This window comes from Macrobrachium rosenbergii, chromosome 4, assembly GCF_040412425.1.
Source record: "Macrobrachium rosenbergii isolate ZJJX-2024 chromosome 4, ASM4041242v1, whole genome shotgun sequence".
Classification (NCBI taxonomy): domain Eukaryota; kingdom Metazoa; phylum Arthropoda; class Malacostraca; order Decapoda; family Palaemonidae; genus Macrobrachium; species Macrobrachium rosenbergii.
In genome coordinates this window covers 43,004,962-43,025,421 of record NC_089744.1, presented here as the reverse complement: position 1 = coordinate 43,025,421, position 20,460 = coordinate 43,004,962, and the positions used below count along the sequence as shown (strand labels likewise).

The following is a 20,460-nucleotide window of genomic DNA, read 5'->3' as shown; positions in this document are numbered from 1 at the left end:
TTTTCATAAATATTGAGATCTTATTATGTCGCCACGGCGTCCCCTGCCAGCCATGTCGACCGCGAGGCGACTCCTTCTGTTCTTTCAGTTGGAGTTGTCTCCTCGTCGTTATAGATAAATTTTGCCCCTTTGGTTCCCTTCCTGGTGGTTCCTTGCGGTGGCTCCCCCTTATGAATTATTTCATTGGCCTTGGCCTTTGGTGAGAGTGATGCCCCATCCTAGGTTCCCCCTCCAGGTTGGGTTCCTGTTATTTTTGGTCTCACTAGGCTAATTATTTTGCTTGAAGATGGTGCTCTCTTGTTTTTAGTTTTATTTTTATTATTATTTTGTTGTTTGTTTACCTCGGGTGCTGGCGGCAGCCTCAGATCTAACCGCTTCCCGGGGTAGGCTACGCTCTCTGTTGAGCACATTTTAGTTTTTATAGTGATGGTTTTTTGTGGAGTAGGCTGTTTGCATCCATCCCCTTGCCCTGGGTGAGGAGTTCAGGTTGAGGGAGTTTTGTTGCTGTTTCCTCCGGGATCGTTTTTGGTGGGCAGAGTGAGCCCCTTAGTCCTCTTCCTCCATTTTGGGGGAATCGAGTTCTTGGGATGTGTTTCCTCTAGGCTAGTCGCCCCTTGCCCGCCATTCTCGATCCTGGTTGGTTCTCAGCACAAAATTTCTCTCCCTGTTGCTTCCTCCCCTCCCTTTGCCCTCCCTTTTTCCTAGCCTATGTTAAGGTTAGGACCATATTAGGCTTCGCCTAGGTAGAGTCGGGCTTGGGTTGTGTTGCTTCCAGCATTCCACCCTTCCAAGATTCATTGTCTGGGAGGTATGGTGCAGTTGAGCGGGTGAGCTTCTCCCCGTCTCCTGTTCCTTCCTGGTAGCCTACTCCTCCCTCCTCCCCCCCCTCCTCCTCTCCAGCCTTGCTCTACTCGTGCGGGTGACGCTAGATGGCGTTTTCTCCGAGTTCAGGGACTTCTCCTATTGGTTGAGAGATTCGCTCCTCCCATATCGTCCCTAGCATCGCTGTATTGGGGTTGGTGGTTTGTTTACTTTCTCCCGTTCGAGATCACTCGTCGTCTCCCCGTCGGGTTACGCTTGATACGGTTAACATATTGCTTCAGCCTATGTTAGAATCATACGAGCATTTTACCTGTCTTGTTTCTCCGGCGGGAAGTAAGGGCGAAGGTTGTTCATTTGGAGAGGAGCGGATCCTTCCGTCCTCTTGAGTTCTTACCATCACTTATTATTGTTTTTGTTTTTGTTTTAGATAAGTTTATCTCTTTGGAATATTTTTATTAATTCATTACATAAGTGAGTCGGTCCTATACCAGGGGCTCCGCCGTTATTTTACTGGCAGCCCTTATGGTTGGTTCCTGGTCTCTCTTTCCTTCATTCCCCGGAGTACTCCGGGGTCTGAAAACATTTACCTTCCACTCTGGGTAATTTAGAGCTTATTGGCCCAGTTTATGATTAGGGAGTTCTTCTCCGCCGGAGTATTCCGGTTGCAGTTGAGTTTCCCGCCTCGCCAGCTTTAGCTTGCTTAGAGTGGGAGGTTCATGTACTGTTTTACTTACAGACTGTTCGCTGTGAGGAGCCGGGTGCCGCCTCCCTCCAACAACCCTACGGTCACGTAGTTTGCCGGACCCACGCTGGTTGTGCGGTCCGACTGGATGACCTGGTTGTTTGGCACCCTGATGGTTGTGAGGTTTGCTTCGCTCTCTGCACAACTGTCCAGGATGAGTCGGTAAGTGACAGTCTTTACATTACTCCTGCCTTATGCTCCTCATATTATATGTGGTATATTGTTTATGAGTTCCGGAATGGTTTTTCGTTCTTAGCTAATTGTTGGTTTTCTTGCAGGCGGATGAAGCTTCCAAGAAGTCTGCCTTGGAATCCCTCCGGGCCTGGGTGGCTGGGTTTGGAAGGAACGTTCCGTCGGGAAGCCCTACGTCCTCGACGCCAGGTTGAGGGACTTGCTCTACCCGCGCACGGGTGGCGGCCGCAGTGCCTGAAGACCTTGCCACCCCTATCATCCAGCAGATCCGGGATGAGACCCAGCCACCCCAAGTGGATATCCTCTACGCTGAGGTCTCGGAGGATGTTGCCGCCATGGATCTCAATCTGGAACCCATGAACGTAGAGCAGGACCAGGTGGTAAGTGGTGAGGTAAGTGAGGTTGTTGGGGCGGGCCCCCCTTTATTTGACTCCCCTGCTTCATCAATTTCTTCATTTGCAGGTTTTGTAAAGTCTTCCTCCTTGGGTGATAGAGCTCCGTCTGCTATCCCCAAGTTGAAGTTGAAGACTTCATGGAAGGCGAAGGGCTACAAGTCCTCGACTTCCAAGAAGGCATCGCCCTTCCCCGTCGAAGGCTAAGGTCTTCAGGGCCTGTAGCCTCCGGGAGCAAGTCTGGTTCCTCCAGCAAAGGCGCGAGTAAGAGGGCTGCAAAATCCAAGCCCTCCTCGCCAACCTGCTTTTTGACGCAGAGGCCTTTGCTAATCAGCTGTACAAGCGTTTTACGGAGGACTTGGATTCGAGATTTAACAAAATCTCCGAAAAGTTGGCCAGTCATGATAACATACTGGCGGGAATGGCTCACCCACCCCCAGCCGAACCACAGTATGTTATCCCCGACACTGCGGACCTCCCGCCGTTCGATGTCGGTAACCCTTGGCGTTTTGCACTCCGGGCCATCAACATGATGGCAAACTGACACTTGATGGTCTTGGCACGAGACGGTTGGAGGAATTGGAGTTCTTCCCCCCCGATCTCCTGCCCCCTTACCCAGGCTTCGTGAGGCTTACGGAGGAAGCTTGGATTCGGTCAGACAAGGTTCCTAGGGAGACTGTCATCGTCCCTAGGGACCAAGCTCAGTCGGCTCTTCTGCGCACTCTGACGGAGTGGCAGGCAGACAACACAAAATTGACTCCTTTCAAGGGCAACTTCACTATGTTTGCCCTGGGAGACAACCTTCCCACCCCTTGCTTGGACAAAGTCGCTCTGGCTACGGCCCGAGCGTGCTTTGATGGTAATCCCTTACCACAGCTAAGGGAGACAGACCCTACTTCCCTGGTATTCCCAGGAAGTAATGAGTTCTGGCTGGAAGCCCCGTCCACTTTCACGGTCGGGAAGCTGGACCCCTTCTGCGCTTCCACGCAGTTTAGTGAGCAGCTCCCCAAGCTGCCGGAAGCTCTTTTGAAAGCAGAGTTTGATGCTCGGGTTAAGTTAGCCCGATCCTTGAACTCCGTATGCCTTTCTGAAGCTACTGCCGTCTCCTGCTCGGACGAACCTTTCTTTCAGGTATTGGCTAAATCCTTGCTGGCAGGCTTCCAGTCTGACTTATTTGAGTTTATTATGGCCAGACTGGAATGTCGGAAGTTCATCTTTGCCGATGCGACTATCCGCCACGAGCCTAACAAGCTCGTGAAAAGCTCGATCTGGGGACCTAACCTCTTCCCTGAAGAGGAGGTCACGAATGTTATGGCCGAGGCTACACGGGCCAACCAGAGTCTTCGTTCTCGCTGGGGCATTTCGGCCTATAAGCGTAAGACCCCAGAATCGGCCGGCCCCCAATCGAGAGGAGGTAAACGCTTCAGGAGGCATAAGAGGCCCTACCATCAGGCGGTAGTCCAAGCCGTCCCGGTCTCGGCAGTGGCCCAGCCTTCTACTTCCAAGGCTCACCCCCAACAGTATGTGCTGGTCCAACCAGCTGCACCCTCCTATGTGGCCTCACCGGCATACAACCCCACATATGAGGGCCGTGGTTACTTTCACGGCCTTAATAGGGTTGCAAGGGGGAGGAAGAGGCAAAGCCCCCCCATAGAGGGAAGCCCAACACCACCCCAAGGGGAAGACCTGGACGTGGTAGGGGAATAAACCCGCTCCCTCCCACTGAGAGAACACAGGTAGGCGGTCGCCTGTTTTGGTTCAGGGACCAATGGACCTTCAGCCCTTGGGCACACAGCATTGTGTCCAAAGGACTAGGATGGAGCTGGATCAAAGACCCTCCTCCTCTAACCAGGTTTTACCAGCCACCCACATCAATCCTAAAGGATTATGTGACAGAATTGCTCAACAAACGAGCAATAAAGAAAGTAAGGCACCTAAAGTTTCAAGGCAGGTTATTCACTGTTCCCAAAAAGACTCCGATCAGCAAAGAGTGATCCTGGATCTGTCGCGTCTAAATCTCTACATAAAATGCGACAAATTTCGCATGCTTACGGTAGCTCAAGTGCGGACTCTACTTCCGCGTGGAGCCGTCACCACCTCTATCGATCTTTCAGACGCTTATTATCACGTCCCGGTTGCGCGCTGAACTTCTCTCAGTTCCTCGGTTTCAGACTCGGGAATCAAGCCTACTCCTTCAGGGTCATGCCCTTCGGTCTGAACATTGCGCCCAGGATATTCACAAAGCTGGCGGACACGGTAGTACAACAACTCCGGTCTCAAGGGATATCCCTAGCAGCATATTTGGACGATTGGATAATTTGGGCACCAACAGTTCCGGAGTGTCAGAAAGCTACGTCCATAGTCATCAATTTCCTGGAGTCGCTTGGGTTTTCAACTGAACAGAGAGAAGTCCCGTCCTGACTCCGGAGTCCCGGTTTCAGTGGTTGGGTCTCCAGTGGGATCTGTCATCTCACACGCTGTCCCTTCCGCCTTCCAAGAGGAAAGAGATAGCATCTCTCACCAAGAGATTCCTCAAAAATCCATCAGCATCCCGCCGGTCCCAAGAAAGGGTCCTGGATCTCTTCAGTTTGCCTCAGTGACAGACCTGCTATTAAAAGCGAAATTAAAAGACATAAACAGAGTGTGGCGGAGTCGAGCCAATGTCAAGCTCAGAGACAAGGTCTCCTCCATTCCTCAAATCTTAAAGACAAGATTGCGACCTTGGGCCTCGGTCAAGGGCCTGTCCAATACAGTTCCGCTTCAATTTCCCCCTCCGGCACTAGTTGTTCACACAGACGCTTCCCTAAGCGGCTGGGGGATATTCACCAAAACAAAAGTACAAGGAACGTGGTCCACAATGTTTCAGCAGTTCCATATAAACACCCTGGAAGCTATGGCGGTCTTTCTAACTTTGAAGAAAATCCGCCCCCCAACCGGATTCATATCAGGTTGGTATTGGACAGCGCAGTGGTAGTTCATTGCATCAACAGGGGCGGCTCCAAATCAGGCCGAGTAAACCAAGTAATGGTTGCTATCTTCTCCCTGGCGAACAAGCACAGCTGGCACCTGTCAGCCACCCACCTAGCGGGGTGCGGAACGTGGTGGCGGATTCCCTGTCCAGGACTACTCCGTTGGAGACGGAGTGGTCCCTGGACGTGGAATCTTTCAAATGGATTTGCCGCCGGGTTCCGGGCCTCCAAGTGGATCTGTTCGCAACGAGAGCAACTTCAAGCTCCCCTGTTATGTGGCCCCCAACCTGGACCCTCAGGCGTTGCCATAGACGCAATGACAGTAGATTGGAACAATTGGGAGAAGATTTATCTTTTCCCTCCAATAAATTTACTGCTGAAAGTTTTACACAAACTCAGGACATTCAAAGGTCAATTAGCCCTAGTAGCCCCTATTGGCCGAAGAGCAATTGGTTCCCTCTTCTTCAGGAACTGGGATTACGGAGTCTTCGGATTCCCAAGCCCATTCTGACTCAGACAGTACAAACCAAGACTGTGTCAGCTTCCTCAAGAATTCAGAATGCCCTAGTTTTATGGACTTTATAAAATTCGCAGCTCAAAAAGGAGCAAACATTGACCCTGTCAACACTCTGTTTTTAGAATCAGATAAAAGAGATTCTACTATTAGACAAAATGACTCAGCAGTCAAAAAATTAGCCTCCTTCCTAAAAGCATCTGAAGCCAAAATCATGACAGCTAATTTAGGAGTTTCATTGTTTGACCCTCCGGCCAATTACACAATCAAGTCAGCATTAAAGAAAGTATTTCTTTACGGCTTTAAAATCGACCTTTTAGACCATCAGATCTGTTACGTGGTTTCTCAATGAGAGAGCATCAGAGATGGATAACTTTCACTATCAGGATCTGTTAGGAAGACTTTATTTTTGATTAGCTTGGCTTCAGGTGCTAGAATCAGAGCTGTCGGCTCTCACTAGAGGTGATAATTTTGTTAACTTCCTCCCAGCCTCCTTTCCCCTGACCCTAGATTTTTAGCTAAGAACGAAGACCCACAGGACAGGTGGTCTCCTTGGAAGGTGGTGCCCCTTCCTCAAGACCAGTCTTTATGTCCAGTTTATACACTTAAATCTTACCTTTTAAGAACTCCACAGTGTAAGTCGGGTCCTCTTTTTATCAGGGAGAAAGGTGGTACTCTTTCACTAAATGCTATAAGACAACAAATTCTTTATTTCATTAAACAGGCCAACCCAGATTCAGTTCCCAAGGTTCATGATATTCGAGCAGTTGCTACTTCCATTAATTACTTTCATAATATGGACTTCTCAGAACTATCTAAATACACGGGTTGGAAATCACCTCTAGTGTTTAAACGCCACTATTTAAAAACGCTCAAGCCCTGAAATTTTCTACCATAGCTGTGGGAAGTGTCATCTCCCACCTTAATTAATCATATCCTTGTCCTTTCCTTTTCCCCCCGCCCGCCTGCCTCATTTACTTTCTGCTTATTCTCCTGGTTGATTATACCTCACTGCCTGGCTCCTCATATTGATGTTTCTTGTACCTGTTATTGGAAAAAGTGTAATCTGATATGCCATGATTGTTTTTCTTATGGGGTACTGGACAGTTTTTATTTGGCTCCACGTACCCCAGATATATGTATATGTTAATGCTCATTGATTTTTCTCTCTTACGTGTTTAGAATAAGTTTATGTGTATAGTATTAAGGTTATATTTACAGTTATTTTGTGCGCATTTCATGTTTCACTTTGCTTTAAGTAATTTTAAGATTTTTTTGGGCCTTTTCTCCGTTGTGTCGGGACCTCCCCATGTTTCATAGTATTAAGTTTTTGATGTGCCTTAGATTTAATATGCCTTAGTCTTAGTATTCTTGCTCACGGAAGAGATTGCTTAATTAAAATTATTTTGGTAAACTTTTGCCTTTTTCTTCAGATTACCCCCCATTTCTTTTTCTTGGTACTTGCAGCCTTGGCATGATTCTCTATCACGATTTCACCGGCTGACACGGGACTGGACTCAGAAAAGGGATTTTGACAAAGGAAAAATCTATTTCTGAGGAAGGTCCCGTGTCACCCGGTGACCCTCCCTGAATCACCTAGTACTCTCCCCCTCCCTCTTGCACATGCCAAGTCTGGGGTTAGTGCTAGCATGGAATGAGGTAGGTGGCGCTGGTGTCGCCGTCCTGGCGGGTGTTTGGTGTGGGGCTGTAACGGCTCACCGCTCTGTTCGGGGTTTTGACAGGGAGAGATCTTTCGAGTAGGTTTCCGTGGTAGTGGTATTCACTCACCCTCTTCTATACCCGACGCCTTCCTAGAAGACGCTCGACTGGGGTAGTAACCCCAGCTTTCCTGAAAGCTCTTTTTCTCTGGTATATCTAGCAAGGTTATACCTAGAAATTGTGCTGTAATGGAATTTCACCGGGTGACACGGGACCTTCCTCAGAAATAGATTTTTCCTTTGTCAAAATCCCTTTTTACCATTGTTTTAAAAGCATAAGAAGTCCTGTTGATTGATTGACTTATTTTAGTCTTTGAATTTTTTACTTTGTTTTGATACATTTTTTAAATTTTTGTATACAGGATCCCCAAGTGCCCAGAAGCATAAACTCAAAAAAGCCTCAGGTCTGAAAACTGTTGAACAGAAACCAGGAGTGTACACTAAGTATCGGCCACATCTTCAGGCTGACAAGGTTAGTTAAAAATTGTATTGAATTTTTAAAAATTTTAAATTCATATTTGCAGATTGTTTGAAATGGGTCTTGTCTCACTAAATTCAAAGGTGTATGAAACCTAAATGTAACATTTTGTGTTGTTGGAAATTGTAGATACCTTTTTATGTGGTTATTTTTCTCTAATATTATAGAGGTGATATGGATATTTATTTCATTTTAGCTACCAGCAAAGTTGATTTGTTTGCACAGTTAATAGAATAATGCAATAGCAGGCAGTCCCCGGTTTACGACGGTTCCGGCTTACGACGGTTCCGGCTTACGACGTTCCGAGGTTACGACGCTTTTCAAATATATTCATCAGAAATTATTTCTTGGTTTACGACGATGTTCCGGGTTACGACGACGTAAACGATCCGACGGAAGAAATATGGCCCGAAAACGGCAGAATAATCATAATTTGAAGGTTTTTTTTATGTAAAACGCAGTAATAATGCAGTTTACATCGTTTTCAATGCACCCAGAGCATTAAAAGTAAGGTTTTCTTATGATTTTTGACGATTTTCGACGATTTTCCGGTTTACGACGATTTTCGGTTTACGACGCGGCGTAAGAACGGAACCCCCGTCGTAAACCGGGGACTGCCTGTATATGCAATATACTGTACCTTCTGTAAAATAACACTGAATTACCATATGGTGTTTACTACTTTAAAAAGTTAGTTTCTATATGAGTCAAGTTTTAATACCTAAAGGAAGTTGCTGTAAATTATAGCTTATGAGTTGACTTCAAGATAAATAGCTTATAGTTCTAAGTTAGACCTATAGCTGCCATGTCGGTAAACCCCAAACATACAGTAGACTCTTGGCAGGCTAAGATTTAAATTTTGGATAGGCCACATTGTTTGGTAACCTTTAGCAAAAGCATATAAAACCAGACTACTTAGCCTAGCCTATAATGAGACAGATAATAACCATCACTTCTGTATGTCATATTCTATATTGTATAGCAAACAAGCTCTTCCATATAGGGGTAGGTTCACTATCTAGAAAAACAAATGTAATTCTGCAGTCCAGTAAGATCATTTTACCAAACAGGATTTACTGGTACGCTCCAACATATTTTCCATCAGTCATGTAAACAAATAGCCAATGGTGCCACCTAATGCACATGGCCAAATGCAAAACTGTTTCTGTTAAAAAGTCATTGCTGATTAGATTTTTTATTACTGTAAATTTTAGTATTCATACGAGTTCCAAAATTGGTTAGATGACTTGCATATTGTAATGGAAAAGAGGACAGAAGCAGTGTAACTGTTGTTAGTGTATACATTGAGTGCATCAACTGATACCTTGTTTTAATATGTACTGAAATTTTGCTATTATTTTACAATTTATATTGTGTGTTGAATATGCTAAATAAGTTCACATAAAACAAGTGTTAGTTGGAAATATTGGTAATAACATACCAGGCCCACTGTAAGTGGTGTACAACAGACATTAGTATTGCTGTTACACCAGTTTGCTATTCTTGGGAAAATGCCACATTTTATTCCTGATGTACAAGTTGATCATTAGGTTGGAAGTAACATTTTTTGCAGAAAAAGTTGAATTGTGTGCCACAGTTTATCATACAGGAGTACTAAAAAGCTGTTGCCTACGTTTAACTCCTCTTCTGTATACAGTATGTAAGATACTGTAATTCCAAAATTTTTTATTCAAATAAGATTTACCATATATGCTGGCATATAAGGAGATTCGGAATATAAGACGAACCCCCATTTTTTCTTGTAAAAATGTAGGTTTAGAGGTATGTTCGCCATATGAGACAACCCCCAATTTACAGTATTGAATCACATAGCACTATCAGCCAATATTGGTACACAATATTGGCATGCTGCAGCGCAGTTGTTATGTTCCTCTGCAAAATTTACTGCTTTTACCTTGAACAGAGCTTCATACTTCCTCTGTTTATTATTACCGATAGTTGGTGTGGCCATGATGGGGTCTTGTGATAACTGTATTTGAATAATGGTACCCTGGAATAAAGCTAGTAACAAAGTGAGAGCTCGCTCATCCTAACGTCTAATTATGGTAATTACCTAAGGTAATTGCTGTAATTACAGTTGTTTTGTTTACAGTATGAATAGTTGTGTCACTAATGATTAACTTGAATTAACTACTGTTTTTACCGTTATTACAGTTTTGTTTACACTGTCAATAGTTGTGACAGTAGTTAACTGTTGACACAAATATCGACACTTCAGGGGGTAGCCCATCATTAAAAAATCTTGGCAGGATTTAAGGTTTGCTCTTTATGCTTAGCGTATAAGACAACCTCCATTTAAGGGGGGGAAATTTTTTAAGATTAAAAGGTTGCCTTATATGCCAGTATATACGGTATTTGTTTATGTTATTAGAATTAATTTGTTTTTAACTTTTGTCTTATTATTTGAAACTTGTTATCTGTTTACCCTTTAACAATATTTTGTTCATTTTAACCCTTAAACGCCTACTGGACGTATCATACGTCGACTAAAATTGTCTGTTGGGTGCCAAGTGGACGCATCTGCACATCGACTACAAAAATTTCAACCTTCGGTCAACTTTGACTCGACCGAAATGGTCGAAAAACGCAATTGTAAGCTAAAACTCTTACATTCTAGTAATATTCAATCATGTACCTTCATTTTACAACAAATTGGAAGTCTCTAGCACAATATTTCGATTTGTGGTGAATTTAAAAAAATTTTTCTTACGCCCATGTAACTCCTGGCCGAAAATTTCAGAAATTCTTTCATCATTTTGTCGTAATTTTTGCACTGTTCTATATTAGCCGTTACATAAAGTTTTATACATGAAAATGTGCGCAATTTCATGTAAAATACAGCAAAATACAACCCATGGTTGTAGCTTTTATCAGTTTGGAAATATTTTCATATAAACCACGATAACTGCCAAAATTTCAACCTTCGGTCAAATTTGACTCGACCGAAATGGTAAAAACGCAATTGTAAGCTAAAACTCTTACATTCTAGTAATATTCAATCATTTACCTTCATTTTGCAACCAATTGGAAGTCTCTAGCACAATATTTCGATTTATGGTGAATTTTTTAAAAACTTTTTTCCTTACGTCCGCCTCCAGAAATTCTTTCACACGTTGTCGTAATGTTTGCTTCATTTTATATTAGTCGTTACATAAAGTTTTATATATGGAAATGTGCGCAATTTCATGTAGAATACAACAGAAAATAACTCATGGTTGTAGCTTTTATCAGTTATGAAATATTTTCATATAAATCACGATAACTGCCAAAATTTCAACCTTCGGTCAACTTTAACTCGACCGAAATGGTAAAAACGCAATTATAAGCTAAAACTCTTACATTCTAGTAATATTCAATCATGTACCTTCATTTTGCAATAAATTGGAAGTCTCTAGCACAATATTTCGATTTATGGTGAATTTCTGAAAAAAAACTTTTTCCTTACGCCTCGCGCTGCAACTCGGCCAACATCTCAGAAATTCTTTCACACGTTGTCGTAATGTTTGCATCGTTTTACATTATTCGTTACATAAACTTTTACATATGAAAATGTGCGCAATTTCATATAGAATACAACAGAAAATAGCTCATGGTTGTAGCTTTTATCAGTTTTGAAATATTTTCACATAAATCACGATAACTGCCAAAATTTCAACCTTCGGTCAACTTTAACTCGACCGAAATGGTAAAAACGCAATTGTAAGCTAAAACTCTTACATTCTAGTAATATTCAATCGTTTACCTTCATTTTGCAATAAATTGGAAGTCTCTAGCACAATATTTCGATTTATGGTGAATTTTTGAAAAAATTTTCCTTACGCTCTGCGCTGTAACTAAACATCTCAGAAATTCTTTCGTCACGGTGTCGTAATATTTTCACCGTTTTATATTAGTCGTTACATAAAGTTTTATATATGAAAATGTGCGCAATTTCATGTAGAATACAACAGAAAATAAGTCATGGTTGTAGCTTTATCAGTTTTGAAATATTTTCATATTAATCACGATAAATAGAAAAATTCGACTTTCGGTCAATTTTAACTCGACCGAAATGATCGAAAACTGCAATTGTAAGCTAAAACACTTACAGTCTAGTAATATTCAATCAATTAGCTTCATTTTTCAACAAACGGGAAGTCTCTAGCACAATATTTCGATTTATGGTGAATTTTTGAAAAACTTTTTTTATGTCCGCTACGATTTAATTCATGCATCATTTTATGATAATATTTTCTCTGTGTTGCTTTGATCGTTTTACAATTTGTTATATACCAAAATCATCGCAATTTAGTGTACAATACAAAGAAAAACAAAATAACCCGTTAGCTTTAACCGTTTTGCTCACAGCGCGATTTGTATAAAATTATATATGAAAAATTTTTTTTGCGCTGTCATAATTTCAATATTTATATATGATAATTATATTTATTTTCATTTCTAATGGTTGCATACTAAACTTCAGGCAATGACAAAAAAAGGAGCCAAAAATGAACTCTTAATCTTAAAAACTAAGCATGCTGTGATTTTTTGAAAAAACTTTTTTTTCGCTTCGGCGCTAACTCACCAAACACCGCTGGCATACGGGAGACGTTTTTGTAAATAGAAGCTCGGCGTTTAAGGGTTAACATATCACTCTATACCTGTATTTTAATTTGCTTTTATCTCTTGAAGTTTTGTTACTGTGCTGAATGGCCCTCTTTGCCCCAGTACCTGGGTTTTGGTCCTAAATACCATCCATATCTGCATTGCTGCAAAATATTGTTAATTATTCAGCTTTACTATGACTGTTTTGTATGTAGTGTATCTTTTGCAGGGTTTGGTGAAAAGGCTGTTGAAAGGTGTACAAACAGGTCGTCCAGTTGAAGTTCAAAGTGCATTACTACGAAGACACCTCCTAGAGTTAACACAGTCATTTATGATCCCTTTGGAGAGATATGTAGCTTCATTGATGCCACTCCAGAAAAACATATCCCCTTACAAGGTAACATGATTTCTTCAAGAGCTTTGATCAGTTTTAAAGATAATTGCAAGAGGTATGTGTTGTACTAGTGATAGGAGTATCTTCCCATCGATGCCCTCAAAGCCATTTTCTGGTAAACATATTTTTTAATCAAATTGATTCAAACTGCTGGTGTGTTGATATTTATATTAAATCTATCTTCATGTACAAAGCACGGTTGTGTATAAATCTTAGCAGTCAAACATAGATACATGTTGCAGTTTTAGAGAATCCCGAAGTACCAAACACAGATAGATTAATTTAGTTTTACTTAATTCCAAATTTCCAAAACGTGTTTGGAGTGTGAACCAGTTTTTGCCACATTCCTTTGGTTGTTGAGGCAAAAGTAGTTGTCAGTCTGTTTTTTGGTCTCTATTACTCATGAAGTATAATAACTAACTATCAGTGCTGTCTGTTGTAATCTGTAACCTGGCACAGTATGATCATATTCCAAGACCAGGCTTTTTCACCCAGACCTTACTACCTCTTACAATTGTGGTATGGTCCCCATTTTGCCGAAAACCCTTTGTTTCTACTTTGTGGGCAGACTTTGCACAAGTTTATCCACCCCCTTCTATCTTTTGTAGTTTCTGCATAAAAAAAAAGCCAACAGCCACAATCAGCTAGACAGAGCTGTAGCATTAGCATTGACCTGTAGGTTAGTGTAATGCTATCCAGGTTCCCACAAAGCCATTGGTCACTAGTCCAGCTGTTAAAGGTGCTTGGCTTTTATAGTGTGTTTAGTTATACATTAGACCATTAGGTAGGCAGCTAGAGTTCTTAACTACCTGAAAAGTTTACTGGTTCTGATTCAGAAAAAGTAATATTTTTAAATAACATAATCAGGTTCTCCATACTGTTGCTGGTGGGAATTATTGTTAACCTGTTATTGCGTTTTAAGTTTTAATGCAGTTTAGAAGAATGTTAGTAAATGTTAACAACTGCGATTCAATCCACAGGCAATACCAAGTTTAAGGCCTTTCAACCCTGATGACTTCTTAGCCACCTTAGAGTTGTATGGGCCACAGTTAACAAGTGGCATTCGAGGTGATTGGGAAGGCCTTTATAGAAGATTCTTCCGCTCTGTCAATTTTTCATTGTGGTTTAATGCTCGATATCAGGAGGTCTCTGACAAACTCTCTGAGTTGCATCTTCAAGCTCTCAGTGAAGCGGTGAGTTTTCAATTTGATTGCCAGTGAATTCTAACTCAAATATCATTCAGTTTAGTAATATTTCATATTGTTGTATTGCATGTCAGGAGATATGATAGATGTTTGTATAAGAAAAGACAAAAAATAATTTTGCAGTGTATAAATTGTAATTTCCAAATTTTAAGATTATAACTGTTTCTTAAGGATTTGGGTGACTGGGTATCAACACGCACAGAGGTGGAAGTAGTAGACATGGTATTGAGACTGAGATCAAAACTCAATGATGCAGACTCCATACAGGCATCTCAACACACAAGGGATAAATTACAAGCACATGTCCAAACACTTTTGTCATCATTACCTGAAGATCTCCGCTCTGTGCTTCATGCAAGCTGAGTACAAGATGGACTGTTATCAGCGGAAGCTAATTGGAAAATAAATGCTGGTAACAGGTACATAACTGTGTTGTCATGAAATGTTTTTGTAATATCACATTTCCCTCCAAGTGTATATGTATCCAGTTATGTGTACTGGTGTGAATAACTGAAAAACCCATAACTTAGGAAGCCAAGCTTTGTTTACAATCAAGGAGACTTGTGTAAGTATTATATTATCCCGTACAATGGTGCCAAGTGGTTCTAAGGACTATGCCATAGGTTTGTTGTATGAGGCAATGCTGTTTTTGAAAACTTTGTATGAATTTCAGTGTATTTGGAAGAAAAGACAAGACAGTTTACTAACCCCAGAATTAGTGAAACTGACATGCTCATATTCGTCGTGAGCCGATTATTTCTTTGGAAAATGTATTTCTGAACTTCATTATTGTCATTCATTTTGTTTAGCAGCTCATGCTTGTTCAGTGGTGGGAGGAAGTGTGGAAGAACATTTTTATATTGTGACCTGCAGTGCCTTGAATAATTGACAATTTTATAATTAGGCCATGCTAATGTTTTAAAACTTAATAATAACTAGTGATGTGCTATGTCCTCTCTTTCAGTGAAGGGATTACCTTCGTTTACTATAATATGATAGAGGGAATCTAATATGGTGTAATTTATAATGCATGGCAGCATTTAATTGAATACATGGTGCTGAATGAAATGGGTTGTTTGAAAGAAATTTTGATTCTGCCTCACTTCAGATATTTTTTAATCCACGTGTTTTGATGCGGAAATATTGTATATTTAATACTGTAGGACTTAAAGTTACGGAGTGCCAATACCAAAGTAATGTACATAGAACTTCTGTTTCCATTTAAATTAGTTACTAAAGATTTGCAGTTTAAGAGAGTGGTTTTACTCTTAATGATGGCTACATGAAGTTGAATAATGTTTTCAGAGTGCAGTAAAGAGATCATTTTGATTAAAGTAATAATATCTGATCACTTTCAGAAGGGGCTCTGATAAAGGAAGGTAAAAGAAATAGGAAAACAATATTTGTCATAATGATTACTCAATTTAATTTTATTATACAATAATAAATCATAACATACTGTATATGGAAATTGACAAAGTTACATAGGTAAATGCTCTTTTTAAACATCTTTCTTTGTTAGCCAAGTTATTTTCCAGGTTATTCTGTAGCTTAACAGCACATTCAGTATTTGACTTAGAAAGCAAGGTGAAACTGCTTTTTTAAGTAGGGGACTTCAACTAGTTATACCTCTGTTCTTTGGTCTACTGTATTGTGATTGTCAAACCTCTTTCCAAACTGTAGCTGATAGTCACTTGGTTAATATTGCATGAAAGATACCTATCTTCATATGGTAAGGGTATTGCATCCAGCAAGGTTGAAGAGACTTGAAATCCCTCATTTGAAAAGCTAAGTTCATTACGTCCCCTTAACGAAGGCAGTTACATCAACTCTTGGTTTTTGGGTCTAGTAGGAGTAAAACAAAAGTAAAAACTCCCGTTTGAAATGTTTTTTAGGTGCCTTTCTTATGAGAAAATTGTTTCACTACAGAAATTTAAGTTTTATCTCATTTTCGCTTGGTTTTACCTACCATGTCTGGCACCAGAGAAGCCATTAGGGTTTGACTCATTAAGTATTTTGTTAGTGTATATATATATTAATTAATTTTAGATTCTTAATTAAAACACATGATTATTTAAGGTCAATTAAGAGGTATTGACCTACACTCTGCTTCAGTATGCAGAAATCAACATGTAGTGTCACCAATAAGCGCTGTGATAGTTAGTTTACTATTTTCTCAGTGTGACGATCATTCCTAAAGAGTTTCATTTCTTAACTGTATTGTTCCTTGTCTTGCATGATTTCATTAATGCATTTGAAATTAGTTCAATACAGTTTTTAGGTTGAATTTCAAATGCTTAGGCCTTGAGTATGCTAGTAAAATCTTTGGGTCTTTGAGTGTTTAATGGCTTAGGAAATCTCATGTCCTGTTGAAGTCTCAAAGTACATATTTAGTATTTTGAAACGGTGAAAGTATTTTGAAACAGTGAAAGATTGAAAATCTCAGTTCCCATCATGGTTTTACCAGCGGTTTCATTTTTCAATAGCCTTGCCTTTAGTTAATCCAGTGAAACATTTGAGTAAATGAATATTGTCAATGTAAGTCCTTAATTTCTCTACCAGAAAGAAGGTTAAACAGAATCCGGGACATTTTACATTTCTGCAGTAAGTTGCTGTAATGTAACAACTTTTCACAGAAGTTTGAAATTATTCTAACAAAAAGGTTATTTTTCATGTAGTTGCCCTGTTTGCATAGGGAAGAGATATTGGCTCACTACCTAAAAAAGTTAATTCTCTTTTTAGTTTTTCTTAAAATTTTTTATGACCAAGATTAGAAATAAAATATGTTTTAAGAAGACTGAACCAATTGGAAACTGTATCCTGTAATTTCCCAAGTATAGTGATAGTATTACATGTTTTATGCTACACTTCAGTTATTGATGCACAAGAGTAATAAGATATTAGTTATTTAATATGGATTATAGTTTTTACATCTGGGAAAACTATTTTTTTTTATTTTCAAAGTAAAATATAATGCCCATTCATTTAAATGAAGAAAGAAAAAAGTAAAAATGAGCAAAGAGCAACAAAGGAGTAAATTAACAGCTGTTTAATATTGTTTACCATAAGGACTTTTAATGCTTAGCCCAAATTATTTAAGAAATGTCCAATCATAACACTTTGTATGTTTTTGGGCTGTATTTTCCATATAAATTGCAAGCTATGGTACCTCATTTTTGCTGTGTTTATATTTGTATCAAAATAGTAATTAACCGCTGTAGTGCTAAAACCTTACTATTAAATTCAGTGTTTCATATCCTCCTAGATTTTGGAGAATGTCAGCATGTGAAATTATAATTGCCAAATGTATTTTAAGAATTTATTTTATGCTGCTTACAGGTGCTGAGAATATCATTTGTGGAATTTAAACATTGTTGTTATTTATGCTTTCAGTGCCAGAGCTTTATGTACATTCAGGTCTCATATATGCAGGTTCTGTAATTTTAAGGGTACTCACAGTTGCTGCTGTGGCATGTAGATGTTTATATTTGAGCATATTACTGCTCCCAATTGTTGACATTTTTACAATCAAATGGGAAGTTTTAAGCCAATCTCTTGTATATAGAGCAATTTTATGAATCTCATGTATAACACAAATCCACTGAGAATTACTTCTGAAGTAACAAAATTCAACTTGATAGAATTTTGATCTTTCTAAAGTAACTAAATTCAGTTAGAGAACATTTGATCAGAAAAAGTGCCATAATTATTTTGGAAAGCTTCGGCTAAAGAGAGGAAAATTAACATAGTACAAGGTATCAGTGTTCTCATTCAAGTCATGGTTTCTGATGGTTACTTTCACATGAATTAATGTTTTACATGATTGGACTGTTAATATGTGCTCTCTGGTATTCCCTGTAAGCATTAAACTTCAATTTTTGTGCTGAAGAAAATAACTATCAAATGTTAATATTATTATTATTAGTAGTTGAACCAGATCATGTTTATCATCATTATTTAGTAGTTTAATGAGATCAAGTTAGATTACTTGACTCGCTTAGCCTAGCCTCCCAGTGTTTGTCATTAATTAAATTTTATTTAACTTGGAATAATTTATTTAATGAAATTTTATTTAACTTGCAATAATTTAAAGTATTTAATGACTGGGTTAATTGAAAGTGATGTAGACAAAAATTTTTTAATTGCTTCGTTTCCAGAACTTGACAATCACTGTAGGTTGAGTTGAATTCAAGTATGAAATTTTGACTATAAAGACAAACAATGAAGCACTCTCAACCATTTGTCACTTTTAAAGCAAGTAGAAACATTCAAGCCAAGCTAAAATTCAAGTAACAAATTGTAATATTGGACTGTTGGTCACATAATACATACCTGCTTGTGTTGACCTGCATTACATGCATTCAGGGATTGTCACGAGCTATTCAAGTATCTTTGGGTTGGGTGACCAAGTTGAAGAGAAAATTACTTTGGTGTAACATTCTAAATTCATACTTTTTCCTTGGTTTGAGAAATCTTTATTGGTACCCTTTTAATGGAAACACTTCAGATTTATTTTCATTGCTTTCATTTACTGTTTGTTTCATTTTCTATAGCAGTTGTAAAATGTAAATACTATATGGTTCTTTGACAGTTATTTTACTTTGAGTAATTTAATAGTAGTGCAGAAATGTTACAATTTCAGTACAGCCATTATATGGCAGATTTTATAATGCATAATATTGAAACTGCCTTCTTGTACTTTGATGAGGCATTCACCCTGCTAGCATGCGGATATAGTAAAACAAGATATTCTTAAGACTATATTTTGCTCTTTAGTTAAATAAATAATTAGGAACACATTCAGATGGGTTAAAAAAAATTTTTTTGTCTTTTTCACTTTTTCACAAAGCATACGTTCTGAGTTAGCTTGCCCTTTGTAATGTTGTACTTACTGTAAAGTATTTTGGAACAGGTTTTGCTTTATGCTGATTCAACCTACACTATCTTGAAAATGTATAAATTAACATTCTTGTTTATTCATTAGATTAGATAGAAACCTTGAGTTAGTATTATGTAGGACATACTTTACTTTTAACTCTTCATTTAGCTGTTCTTAACCCTTTCAGGTTCAGGCCATTAGCCAATTCTCTCAATGCCAAACACATCTCACTTTCACCAAGTGAAGCATTCGCTTGATGATAATTCACTTCCAGCTGTTGTAGCTATTGCTAATGACAATATTCGTTTTGGTTATGCCTTCCTCAGACAAGCTGCATATGTCACACGGAGGATTCCATATACATAGATATTTTTAATTTGCTCTTCAATCACCTTTATATGGATTACATAATTTTTTCAGTGGAACCTGAATACTGTACTGTAGTTGAGAATTGAGAGTACATACGTAATTATATGTCATAATTTGAAAGGGTTAACTGCAGACCATTAAGTTCGTAACAGAATACTTTATGTATTCAAGTGCTTAGACTTGACGACAGCAAAAAAGATGGTCAAATTTTACTAGTCATTGTGAGCTGTATTTATATATTTTTTTTTTTATACTAATTCAGTTCACTTGTTGTTATATTAACTACTAAAGCTTCATTAAAGAATTTTTGCTCGAAATTGGTGTCATCAGTATGAGAATTGTCTGAAATGTTGTAATGTGTTTGTAATACTCACAAAATAAATGTATATTTTTCTTCATTTTGATTCTCATGAAAATGTAGCCACATTATGATATAGAAATTTAAGATGGTTTGGGCATGTGATGAGACGATATGAGGACAGTTGGCCAAAAAATCTGTAACATGGAATTAGCAGGATAAAGCCTTTTATTGCATGAAGAAAATCATGGAAAAATACCAAATTTTTAATAATTTGTGTTTCATAGGTATACAAACCAGAGCCTTTTATGTAGTAGTATCTTTTAGCATTAACTGGAAACCAGTTGAAAATTGGTAACAAGGTGGTTAACCAGGCGGTCACTCACTTTTCCTTTGGCTGCAGGGACTAAGCGGGGCAGTCGAGGTGGGATGAAAAATAAAGGCCCTGGTTTGTATACCTAGGAAAAATATAAATTTATTCAAAATTTATCTGCTCCAATGGTAATACTGTACAAATCATCGCCTTTTATATAGGAGATATACTCCTTAGGTGGGGGCAGTCCCTTCACCTGACCGGAGTTTGAACCACCACAGAACTGCCAAGATCCAAGTTCCCTAGCATGCAAGGGAGGTCATGACCCCCTACCAGTCTAGTGAAATAGTTGGCCAGATTAGTAGGACCCTGGCCCTGAGTGTCCCACTTAAGGAAAGAAGAGGTTACTCGAGTAAGGAAGCATTTGGAGAACAAGGATGTCTCCTGCAGGAGGCTTCAAGCAGGGAGGCAGTTTGGTCTTGGTAAAACCCAGAACTGGATGCTGGACTAAACTCTATTGTACTTAGACCCAGATGCTGCTTTCAAAAGAGGGAATGTGGATGAAATGGA

General features: G+C 39.3%; 1 protein-coding gene across 1 annotated transcript in view; it reads left to right on the top strand.

Annotated features, from left to right (window-relative positions):
- The window catches only part of LOC136833538 (protein DENND6A), a 97,283-nt gene extending 77,606 nt beyond the window's left edge, over positions 1-19,677 (top strand). Inside the window, exons 8-11 of the mRNA XM_067095764.1 lie at positions 7,712-7,821; positions 12,662-12,829; positions 13,807-14,019; positions 14,203-19,677. Of these exons, the coding sequence (XP_066951865.1) occupies positions 7,712-7,821; positions 12,662-12,829; positions 13,807-14,019; positions 14,203-14,394 (683 nt within the window). The 3' untranslated portion in view covers positions 14,395-19,677. The remainder of the gene's footprint in view (positions 1-7,711; positions 7,822-12,661; positions 12,830-13,806; positions 14,020-14,202) is intronic.
- Positions 19,678-20,460: the final 783 nt, after the last annotated feature.